The sequence below is a fragment of the Mauremys mutica genome, chromosome 2 (genome assembly GCF_020497125.1).
Source record: "Mauremys mutica isolate MM-2020 ecotype Southern chromosome 2, ASM2049712v1, whole genome shotgun sequence".
Taxonomy (NCBI): Eukaryota; Metazoa; Chordata; order Testudines; family Geoemydidae; genus Mauremys; species Mauremys mutica.
In genome coordinates this window covers 19,211,624-19,224,006 of record NC_059073.1, presented here as the reverse complement: position 1 = coordinate 19,224,006, position 12,383 = coordinate 19,211,624, and the positions used below count along the sequence as shown (strand labels likewise).

The window sequence follows — 12,383 nt, the reverse complement described above, 5'->3', positions numbered from 1 at the left end:
AATGCCTGCCATCCACTAATGGCAAGGCAGGCTGCCCTTACCCTGCCCTTCCACCCTAGCCCTGAGCCTCTCCAACACCCGAAACCCCTCATCCCCCTGCACCCTAATCCTCTGCCCCAGCCAGAGCCCTCATCCCCCTGTACCCTAATCCCCTGCCCCAGCCAGAGCCCCCCCCCGCAGCATGAACCCCTCATCCTCAGCCCCAACCCTCATCCCCCTGCACCCTGATCCTCTGCCCCAGCTGAGGCCCCCTGCAGCATGAACCCCTCATCCTCAGCCCTCATCCCCCCACACCCTGATCCTCTGCCCCAGCTCTGAGCCCCCCCTCCCCGCAGCATGAACCCCTCATCCTCAGCCCCAGCCCTCATCCCCCCGCACCCTGATCCTCTGCCCCAGCTCTGAGCCCCCCCGCAGCATGAACCCCTCATCCTCAGCCCCAACCCTCATCCCCCTGCACCCTGATCCTCTGCCCCAGCTGAGGCCCCCTGCAGCATGAACCCCTCATCCTCAACCCCAACCCTCATCCCCCCACACCCTGATCCTCTGCCCCAGCTCTGAGCCCCCCCGCAGCATGAACCCCTCATCCTCAGCCCCAGCCCTCATCCCCCCACACCCTGATCCTCTGCCCCAGCTCTGAGTCCCCCCGCAGCATGAACCCCTCATCCTCAGCCCCACAGCCCTCACCCCACACCCGAACCCTCTGCCCTAGCCCTGAGCCCCATCCTGCATCATGAATCCCTCGTCCTCAGCCCCACAGCCCTCACCCCTGCACTCCCTCCTATCCCCAAACTCCCTCCCAGAGCGTGCACCACCTCCCCTTTCCCACACACCCCTTCCCACCCCCAAACTCCCTCCCAGAGCCTGCACCCCTCACCCCTTCCTACACCCCCACCCCAGAGCCTGCACCCAAACCCTGCACCCTGCACCCCTCCTGCACCCTAATCCCCAGCCCAGGCCCTGCTCCCCAGACCTTCCTCCCCCCCAACCCCTCCCAGAGCCTTAGGCAGGTGGGGGCAGAGTTTGGGGGACAGGTTCTGGGCACCACCAAAATTTCTACAAACTTGCCACCCATGGGCATGGGTAGTTGCTGGGGATGAGGGGAAGGAGGTTGGGGATTAAGGGGTAGGAGAGGCTGTGGGAGGGAATGGGAGGTTGGGGAGGGAAGTCTGGGTAGATGTGGGAGTCTGGGGATGGGTAGTGGCTGCGGATGAAGGGGGAAGGGAAGGAGAGGGGAGGGGAGATGGGGGATACGATGGGTAGTGGCGGGGATGGAGGAGTACGGGAGGGAGATGCGGGAGCCAATGGGTAGTGGCTGGGGATGGGGGGAGGGGAGGGGAGATGGGGGAGCCATGGGTAGTGGCTGGGGATGGGGGGGAAGGGGAGGGGAGATGGGGGAGCCAGTGGGCGGTGGCTGGGGGGGGGCAGATGGGGGAGCCGGTGGGCAGTGGCTGGGGATGGGGGGAGGGGAGATGGGGGAGCCGGTGGGCAGTGGCTGGGGATGGGGGGAGGGGAGATGGGGCAGTCGGTGGGCGGTGGCTGGGGTGGGGGAGGGGAGGGAGATGGGGCAGCCGATGGGCGGTGGCTGGGGATGGGGGGAGGGGAGATGGGGGAGCCGGTGGGCGGTGGCTGGGGATGGGAGAGCCGGTGGGCGGTGGCTGGGGTGGGGAGGGAGATGGGGGAGCCGGGGGGCGGTGGTTGGGGATGGGGGGAGGGGAGATGGGGGAGCCGGTGGGCGGTGGCGGGGGAGGGGAGGGAGATGGGGCAGCCGGTGGGCGGTGGCTGGGGATGGGGGGAGGGGAGATGGGGGAGCCGGGGGGCGGTGGCTAGGATGGGGGGAGGGGAGATGGGGGAGCCAGGGGGCGGTGGTTGGGGATGGGGGGAGGGGAGATGGGGGAGCCGGGGGGCGGTGGCTGGGATGGGGGGAGAGGAGATGGGGGAGCCGGGGGGCGGTGGCTGGGATGGGGGAGCCGGTGGGCGGTGGCCGGGGTGGGGTTCAGCGGGGCGGGGAGGGACAGGGGATGCGGGCGGCTGGGCAGGTTCCGGCCCCGCTCCCAGCCAGCGGCGCGGCGCAGGGGGACACTCACTCCGCACCATGGCCCGACTCGCAAGGCCGCTTCACGGCCCCCGCGCCGCTCCCGCCGCCATTACCGGACGCCGCCCGGCGCAGCCATGGCAACGGGGTCGGGCGGGCCTCGGAGCGGGGCCGGCGCCGCTCTGTGTCCCTCCCCTCGCGGGTTGGCTGCGGGGGATCTCAGGGGGGATTTGAACCTCCCCACCCCGGGCTGCCCGTACCCGGGGCCGAGCCCCGGCGCGAACCTCCCACGGGCCCTGCTCGGGATGCGGGGGCGGGTCCTGGCTCCTCTGCACGGGGAGGCTCGAACAGCACCGGCCTCAATAAACCCCTCCGGCTGCGGGACCCAGGCGCCAGCTCTCAGCGCCCCTGCCCAGTGCACCCAGCCTGTGCTCCCTGGAGAGTCTCCCGCTTAGGCAGCTGGGAGGGGTGGGGGGGAGTTATGCTTTTATTTTCTTTCTAAAATCATTAAGGGAAATTATTTTAAAATCCAGGGTCTGCACCACACCTCAGCTCAGGCAGGACTGTCAGATGTCATACATCACCAAAGGATCACGCCACGGCTGACCTCTGAGTCCTCGCCCCAAAGGACACGGTCACACCACCTTCAAAACATGAGCCTGGGAGCTCAAATTCATAACTCTGAGATGCTAAAAATCATGGACTGCATAGGGACACTGGTTTTATGTCTCTTTACCGTAGTCTGTAACCCACTAGCCCGCCTTTGATCTATGACTGCAGTAATGTTAATAGCCCACTTTATTTTGAATGGTGCCGTGCAAATATATTACCACCTACGCTTAACATTCTGTTCCACCTTGTATTTCCCTGTGACACTGTGAGTACCTTTCCCAGATCTGAAGAAGAGCTCTGTGTAGTTTCAAAGCTTCTCTCTGTCTCTTCCACCAACTGAAGTTGGTCTAATCAAGGATATTGTCTAGCCCACCTTTGCTATCATGCATCTTGAGTGACAGTCAAGCTTTTAACGACCACATTAAACTGTCACATCTCAGGAAAAATCTCATTAATTGGAGACAAACCAATCCCACCCCATACCCTTTGGTCTAAAGGAAGGGGGTGTGAGATAGGGCCCAGGAGATTGTAAATTCAAGTTTTTTCTCATTGGTGTTTATTTTTCTATGCAGATGACAACACTTACAATCAAGCAGGGCCTCACCCTGCTACCCAGAAGGCAAGCCACTATCATGTCACCATTTTGGAAAGACAGGAAGTAAAAGATTGCATAAGGTCACTTCAAGAAGTACTGGGACTAGGACCATGGCCTCAAATGACAATGCCAAAAGTTATCCACTTAGCCACATTACCTTTAAGAAGTGCCTAACTCTATGAATCTATGTAACCCAAGAGTGGCTTGCTAAGGATATCACACTGTTAGGCAAGGATGCTGTGTAGCCTTAAAACCTCAACTCAGAAGCAGGTAGGGCAAGGGTCCCCGTCCAGAGACCAGTGACAGTGGAGAGCAGAGACATGGTTGGGCACTCCTGGAATGGACCACAGGTGTAGTTACCCTGAAATCATGACAACCACTATTCTACCCACTAGACCACACACTGCTCTTAGAGCCAGGAATCCTGATATGCAACATTGCTCTGTGACCCACTGACAAATTGGGTCATATGTCCTCTCTCAGAAATTGGTCCACATACAAAATAACATCCTAATTCTGCAACTATCCTGGTAAAGGTCTGTGCTGTAGATTTGAATGCTCTGGGTTCACACCTTACTAACCACTCATATGGGGGAAAATAGCATGTGTTCATGTAATTGAAGGTTGCATCCTTTTTTATCTGTACAAGGGTGTAGTAATAAGGTTGCCTGGGTAACCATAATTCTGGCATTTACTGTCTTCTGAGTTCTTTATTTTGCAACTTTAAAGTTTTTTATTCAGATATATTTTAAAAGTACAAAAAAACTATATATAAATATAGTACACCTCAGGTTTTTTGAGGCCCCTGGAATAATTGTAATTGTTGAAATGATTTTAAATGGCAAAATCTTGTGTTCAGTAGTGGATTTGGATGTTGCATTAATATTTATTTTATTGTATCTTTATTGTTTGTGTTTTGATTCAGGAAAGTTGTCCTTTTTAAGAACACGGTGGGGCAATTGATTGTAGAATGCGTTTATAGAAGACTGAGAACAGGGGGTGGAGATTTTGCTTGTGTGTACAGAGAGTAGAAAACACTGCCTGTGTCATTTCCAAAAATATCAGAACTTTTGATTTAATAAATGTATCTTTCAAGAAAGCACACATTTTTGAAGCACACATTAGCATTTACTTGGGGACAGGATACCACAAGATATTGCTAAAGAGCTACAGAGCCTTTCACCAGTTTGAATCTAGTCCAACTCACTAGGTAGTAAAAATTGTTGCCATCTAATGGATGTTTGGTGGCCCCTAAGTGAGATGTTTATAGGTCTCAGTTTCAGCTCCTATTCTGTACTTATACTGCACTCATCACCATACTATCTGACTCTCTACATTGCAAAATAATCACCAACCTTTGTATTATTGGCAAATTCACCACAGAAGCCAAGATCTTTATCAACTGTAGAGACTGAACTGCCCCTGTTTCTTGAGACATGCTGGCAGAGCAGTGTATGTGGGAAACCTGCTCTATTGCTGCCTTGTAAGCTGAGGATTTCTGGGTGGCCAGGTCAACACCTTCCACTAGCAACAAATCCACACAGCTTTTGTAAATTGCAGTAAAATTATAGGCAAAGTATTTGCAGATATGCACATTCACTCACTAAATCATTTGTGTATCATGCCAAACATGGAGCCGCACAAAACTTGGCTGCTATGCAGCTGATTTTACATTTCATTTATATAACCACACAGGTGGATAAGAAAAAAGGGGTCACTGATTTAAATGTTCTATGTTTTTGCACAGCTGATGAGATATAAGGAGGATGGCAGTCAATAGTTTAACTTCCTTGGTTCTCCTTGTCTATCTGGCCCACAACTAATAAAGCCACATAAAGGACAAAAAAATATATAGTTATATGGCACCATCTGGTGGTTCAAGGTGCACTTTACAGAATCATAGAGATAGCAAGAGCCTAGACCATGCCCTGCCTGCGCAAGATTGTTTCCTATACTTTCTTTCTTTCTTTGTCTCCTACTGTTTGTCATATCCACTGGTTGAATTTTGTTTCAAGTTTGATTGTAAGCTCTTTGGGGCAGGGATTCAATGTGTGTCTGTTTGTATGGGACCTAGCACAACAGGGCCTTTTGGTGCTCAGATAATAAATAAATAATACACCTCTACCTCGATATAAGGCTGTCCTTAGGATCCAAAAAATCTTACCATGTTATAGGTGAAACTGTGTTATATTGAACTTGCTTTGATCCACCGGAGTGCACAGCCCCGCAGCGCTGGAGCACGGCTTTACCGCATTATATCCAAATTTGTGTTATATCGGGTGGTGTTATATCGTAGAAGCGGTGTACTAATTAATAGGATTTTGTCCAGTCTTGTTTCAGACTCCCAAGCAATAGGGTTCTCTCTCTTCTCTTTGATGGCTCTTCCACACCAATCAGAAAGAGAAGATTAAGTGCACCATGTTTTAAATGTTTTTGACTAGGTTGTGGAAAATGTAAATTTTACACAGACTCTTCTAAAGTATCTCACCAGACCAGATCACTGGTTCATCCGGACCAGTATCCAACTGTCTGCAGGCATTCTACCTGATGCTTCAGAAGAAAGAAAAAGAAAATCCACAACGAATCTGGCTAATTTACAATGCAGGAAAGGACACATTTCCTTCCTGATTTCCTTGAAAAAGATTTATGCCTAGAAGCAGGGGCGGCTCTAGGAATTGCGCCGCCCCAAGCAGGGCGGCACGCCGCGGGGGGCACTTTGGCGGTCGCCGGTCCCGCGGCTCCGGTGGACCTCCTGCAGACGTGCCTGCGGAGGGTCCGCTGGTCCTGCGGCTCCGGTGGACCTCCCGCAGGTATGCCTGCGGATGCTCCACCGAAGCCGCGGGACCAGCGGACCCTCCGCAGGCATGCCTGCGGGAGGTCCACCGGAGCCGCCTGCTGCCCTCCCGCGGCACGCCGCCCCAAGCACGCGCTTGGCGCGCTGGGGTCTGGAGCCGGCCCTGCCTAGAAACATAAGAATTTCTCAGTGCCCATGTTGATGTTCCAGATTAGAAAAAATGAGATGTCAAATTTTGCTTCTTGGGTGGTGAGTGGCTAATTGGTGCGAATGAACAGAAGTGCAGGAATTAAATCAACCATGAAGTGAAACTCTGGTCCCGTTGAAGTCAATGGCAAAAATCCCTTTGACTTCAATGGGGCCAGGATTCCATCCATGGACAAAAGTAAGCCTCACACAAATTCTCAGTACAATTATTTCCTGTGGATAGTCTTAGAGCCAGCAAAGTGACATCAAGGCATTCTTCTCCTGCAGGAGGCACTTTGAGTTCAGTTGTCTATGTTTCTCATGACCTTGGTGGACTCTAGGGCTCACCCAGGTACCAGGTGCATATCAGCCTATGAAATGGGAGATGTAACTAGAGACAGAATTTTGCTCGGTTTTGCTTGGCATGCAGAGGACATAAAAGACGGCTTGCCTATGGAGTTCCAGAGGACATGCTGTGAGAGTGAGAGACAGTAGCAGAGATGGTGGGACAGATGCCCTAACACTATTTCAGACCACAGGATAATTCAGTCACCAGGATCAATACAGAGGGAATAAGGGTCGGAAACTTCTGAGAGAGAGATGCATCTTCTAGGTAAGTGAAATTACAGACTTTTCCCCCTCAAAGTTTCCTACTGTTACCCCACTGGTGCAACTCTCCTGGTGGGAGTGCTTGTGTAGACAGGACTCTTGCATTTTTACCACTGTGTCATCTAACCCTGCTCAGAGCAAGCCTAGACAGCACAGTGGGGAAAATGCTGCCAGTGGCTAGAACCTTATTTAGATAGTAAATCCTTCAGCATAGGGACTTTCTGTGCCTATGTATATGTAGAGTGCCTAGCACAATAGGGCCCTGATTTTGGTTGGGGCTCTTAGATATTAGTGTAATAGAATAATATAGCTTAATGTAATTTGTAAAGTGAATATTGTTTGTGCAGATATTTGTCTTTTCATACACAGGCAGTTTTCATTATTTACATAAATCCCTTTTGTTGCTTATTATTTTGTTACACCCTAAAATGTGCTAGAACCTGCACACAAGACTTAGAACAACATAATCCTTGCTTCTAAAATCTAGATGTCAGACATGACAAGCAGCATGACAAACAGTATAAAGCAGATGGGGTTATACAGCGATATGGTCACGGTTGCTCATGACAGCCGTATACTAACTGAATAAATTCACTATATCATTTTAATATATTAAAAGTTTATTTGTTAAAACAAATGATACAATGCAACATAAAGTGTCTACTGCAGCATGATGAAATAAGCTTTATACCATTAATATTACTCTTCATTAGAAATATTTTGAATATACCGTATATTGGGTTCCATTATGAGACTGTTCATCTGAGTAAGAACTGCAAGATAGAGCCCTATAGCATTTGATGTGGCTCTGCAATTCTCAGTTGCAGAAAAACTATGGGTCAGAACCTTAGGTGGTGGCCATCTGCTGGTTTATGCCAATTTATGATATGCACCTCTCTCTTTTCATCAACTCTCTATAAGACTTGTAATTACTATTTAACATTTCTATTGTGGTAGCTCCTAAAGGTCTCAACCAAATTAGGCTCCCTTGTGCTAGCTGCTGTCCAAACACAGAATGAATAACATTCCCTGCCCCAGAAAGCTTACAGTCTAAACAACAAGATATAACAAGCACACTGAGGTGACAAATGTGTGCAATTCTTAGCAAGATTCTTTATTAATACCCTCACAACTAATAACTGTTCTCGATTTACATTCTAATATATAAGCATATTATAAAATAAAGGTATAGGACAAGTGAAGGGCCAGATCCCATAGAACCGGGCCCAAAGTCTGTACCTATTTGATGTACTGGTACCCTTTTTTACCACACCCTTCAGTTCTGAGGGCTACTGTTACTGTTAGTATAGTTCCACGGGTGTATAGGGTGCTCCACAGATGGATAATGATGGATGTGTCCCTGCTCCAAACAGCTTACAATCTAAGGGCTCCTACAAACACTGCTGGGCATAATGCTTGCTACCGTTGAGAACCCAGCCTCCTCATTAGAATAAGCAATATGTCTGGTATCAAGCGTTTGCAGGGTTGGGCATGAAATTTGATTTTACACAGTAAGGAATGACCAAACAAAAGATCACGGCATGGTGAACAAGGATTATAATAGCAAAAGGTGATAAATTTATTGTTACATGTGCATCTTGAAAATTCCTCAATGGATTTGTATTTTAATTAATTTAGTACATTAAAATTGAACAAGAGCTCAATTACTGAAAGTAGAGACTTTAGATTACAGTAGCCCTCTCATAGTACACAAATGTCACACTAACTAGCAGTCAACAAGTGTTTGTACTTCACTAGAAATACTGTTTAAAATACCCTGAGCCTGATTCTCCTATTAATAGAAGCTGCAGATGCTCAGCACTTCAAAAGTCAATCTACTTTTACTTAGGAGCCTAAATATTGATTTAGGCACCCATGTTACAAAATGTTGGCTTTACTCTTTCATCAGCCTTGATTAACTGTGACCCAGTGTTTCATTCCAGCAAGGCAATAAAAAGTTTGATTCTATTTTCATGAATTCCTAGGAATTATTTAAAAAATAGAGAATTTTCTCCTCATTGAGATAAAAAGTACATTTAAAAGAGGGCCCATTATAACTAGCATAGCATAAGTAACAAAATATGTATAAATACCACACAAGTAATCTGTCACTCTAGAGTTAAAGTGAATAAAGAAGCTGAATTATGTAATATTAACAGAATTATTCAAGCTTATCATCTGTATTACAAGAAAAATATGGAGTTGTGTGGCGCCTCTCAATTTTTTATTATTTACTATAATTGTATTTATTATTATTATTAATAATAATATTATTATATGAAGCAATTTTCCTTTACTTCAGGATTCTCTGCCTCAAGTACACCCTGGTGTCTTTATTTAAACTACAAATACAAAATAGTTTCTCACCTGGTATATTTTTATCAGGGAAATATTTAACATACTCAGCAACAGTATTTTAATATCCAAAATAGATAACATGGCTGTTTTCCCTGCTTGAGCTTTTGGTGCTGAGTCTTACATTCAAAATACAAACAGAATGATATTTACCCCTTGAAAGGTTGGCATGTTCATTTTAAATAATTGCCACTATGCTTTCCTTCATTTCCCCACATCTCCAGGGATTCATTCTCACAAACACAAGTGTATCCTGTTTGAGGATGGCCAGAAAGGTGAATAACTATAAAAATACAAGCAGCTGAACTGTGATTTTATTATTTCCTTTTTTCCTTCATCAGAACCTTCAATTTTTTAAAATTAATTTTTACAAAAGTTTACAGATACTTCTATTATGCCTGCCAGCCTGTTCGCATCCCACCTGTGGAGTTGGCCTTTCCACAGGCAGCATTACCAGTCAGATTTAGCAACTGTGGTTCCACTGGTGCCAGTTTTAGCACAATGGGGGATAAGCAGACCAAAAGCAGCAATGGCAGAAAGATTTTGTAGACAATACTACGCGATCACATTTTCATCATTTTATAGCACAGGGAGATGAAATTTTACACTGTGTTAGCTAAACTTGCATACTTGGTAGGTATAACAAATTAGTTATGAGATAGCGTAGTCACAGAACAGTGATCACTGGTCACTCGAGGGGATTAATGTTTAGCATTGTCTCTTAAATCCAATATCAGAAAAATAAGGTTCAATGCTTTGAAAATAAAGGTCATGGACTCTTTATTTGTTAAGTTAACCATATGATTCTGGCGTCTCCAGTTGCTCTTCCAACCCTCCAACTCCTGACTTTTCTGAAGGCAGCACTTCTGGTCTCTAACAGGAAGCACTATTCTGGCACAATTAATTTCCATTCTCTCTTTTCTTATGTTTCTAACACTCATTTTTCTGTCTTCAAAATCACTGGGAAAGAACCCAGAATAGAAATAAAGGCCAAAAGGCTGTGGCAGGGATGAGACAATGAAGGCCTTGAAGAGTTTTAAGTACATTGTCCAATTCACCACTATCCAAAACCATTTTCAGCTTTTAAACAGTTTGACAACAGGTTATTTCAAGACTGTAATGCATGTTCTATGGCCAGAGCAGCAACATTAGTGAAAACGGATTAGACATCAACAAAAGATGGATTTCTAGGGCTTGCTAGACATTTTGTTCCACTATCTTAGTCTCCAGCGCCCCAAATCCTGCAAGTTACAAAGCTTGGGTGACCCCTGTGCCTATGCAGAGCCCCGCTGGCATCACTGGGTTCCATGTGGGCACAGGGGTCTGCCTGCTTGGTTCTGCTTGCAGGATTGGGTGCAAAAAAGACTAGTGTAAAGCCTGGCTTCCTAGCAAACTGTGAAAGGATCCAAGTACAGTCCAAATAAAATGCTTTTGTGTTATTGGGAGAAAGAACTTTGAAAATTCTGATAGTTTCTCACAAGCAAAAGAAAAATGGCTCCAGATAAGTGATCTGTACGTGCTGGCAAACCTAGATTTGGTGAGGAAAGAAGAGTGAAATTTGTTAATTAAATACTGAAAATTACATTGTCTGCTTTTATGTGTTTATGAAAAGCAAGGGAAAATGTTTATAGGACGATGTTTGCAATCTAATTTCCAACAAGGGATGCTGTAAACCAATTGGCACACTTGATGACTGGGATGCAAATTTTTCTTCCTAGCCTTGAGGAAGCCTGAAAGAATGGTCAAAACTTTTCTGTGAAATTCTCAGATGCTTCTATCTCAGGATGTATGTCCTTTTTATATATGTTATCTCATGGGTTCTCCAAGTGGGATCTGCAAGTATGCAGCCGCAGTTCAGTTCCTCAACTGAGCACAACAAGGGAGCCTAAAACAGGGCTGTTACCCCCAGGTGCTGAGGGAACAGAGATCAGACCACAGCGCCACTCTTCCTCCTGCTCCTCACTAGACAAATGGGAGGAGGAGGTTCTAGAGGGTATTTTGATATTAGCACCACCCCTTCTGTGTCTCTTTCCACTGCGGAGCAAGGGCCAGTTTGTCTCCCCTTAGCCTGGGGAAACTGGTTTCAGGATCCTGGATCTATAATGAGCTAAGCATTAGGAGTGCTGCAGAACTGGGATTTGGAAATAAGGCATAGGATTAGGATTGGGAATGGGACTGGAAGGGAGAGAAGTTAGAGGGGAAAAGAATCTCAAAGGGCTTTGTAAGATATTAGGGCCCAAGCTGGTGTAAATTAGTGTAACTCTTTTCATTCACTGGAGCCATACTAATGTGTACAGCAGCTCAGGGACCTGGCCCTGCATCTCTGTGTCTAAATCTGGCACATTGAAATGCAACCACCTCTGGGCTGAGACACAGCAATTGTTTAACAGCCCAAACTATTCAGTATTTAGGGCAGAAAATGAAGAATACTTTATCCAAATGAAACCAGAAAGGAGGTTTAGATGGAATTAGTTATACTGAAATCTGATGAGGATACTAGGGCTAACACCCATTTCTGGTGAAAAGCTCCATGGGATCTTTTCAGCACAAATGGATAATACTTTAGTTGTACAGCTCATCCTACAGACAGCACCCTCAGCAGCATATTAACACAATGCAAACTTAGAGTCAGGATTGCAACCTATTGAATCCCCCAAACCTCTTCTTAAGCACCTGTTTTTTCTTGAAGGTCTTCCATTCCAGTAGTGAGCAAGTCTAACCAGGATTAGCTCATAAAATCTGACAAAGTCACAGCTGAGCTGGTGAGTCTGCAGACTTCATTATCTGAATGAATGGTTCACTCTTCTCCAGAGTATTATTTTTTTTACCCTACAATCCTTTATAGCGTTTTACTTACCGATTCAGTCTTTCAATTATTTCCTGCAAGAAAATGTCAAAATTAATGTGTACATTTTTGTATGTCTTGATTCCAACAGTTTTTATAGAGTTTAAGGCCAACAGGGACCACTAGACAATCTAGTCTGGACTCCTGCATATCACGGGCCACTACATTTCATCCAGATATTCCTATATTGAGCCCAGTGACTTTAGGTAGACCAAAGCATTTCATTTCTCAGGAGACTAAATTGTTGTGTGCCAATCAGAGAGCAAGACAGAGTGAGGTGCTACCAATACCCGAGGCCTCTGCAATGGCAGAAAATTAATTGGGTGAGATATCCCCAGATGATCCTAGCAGACAA

The 12,383-nt window shown here is 46.8% G+C and overlaps 1 protein-coding gene across 2 annotated transcripts in view; it reads right to left on the bottom strand.

Moving 5' to 3' along the window:
* Window positions 1-2,276, bottom strand: part of DNAAF11 (dynein axonemal assembly factor 11) — a 51,228-nt gene extending 48,952 nt beyond the window's left edge. Inside the window, exon 1 of one of the 2 annotated variants that reach the window (XM_045007696.1) lies at window positions 2,085-2,276. In XM_045007696.1, coding sequence (XP_044863631.1) covers window positions 2,085-2,094 — 10 coding nt within the window. In that variant the 5' untranslated portion in view covers window positions 2,095-2,276. The remainder of the gene's footprint in view (window positions 1-2,084) is intronic. The other variant, XM_045007695.1, reaches the window with a different exon arrangement.
* Between the last annotated feature and the right edge of the window lie 10,107 nt (window positions 2,277-12,383).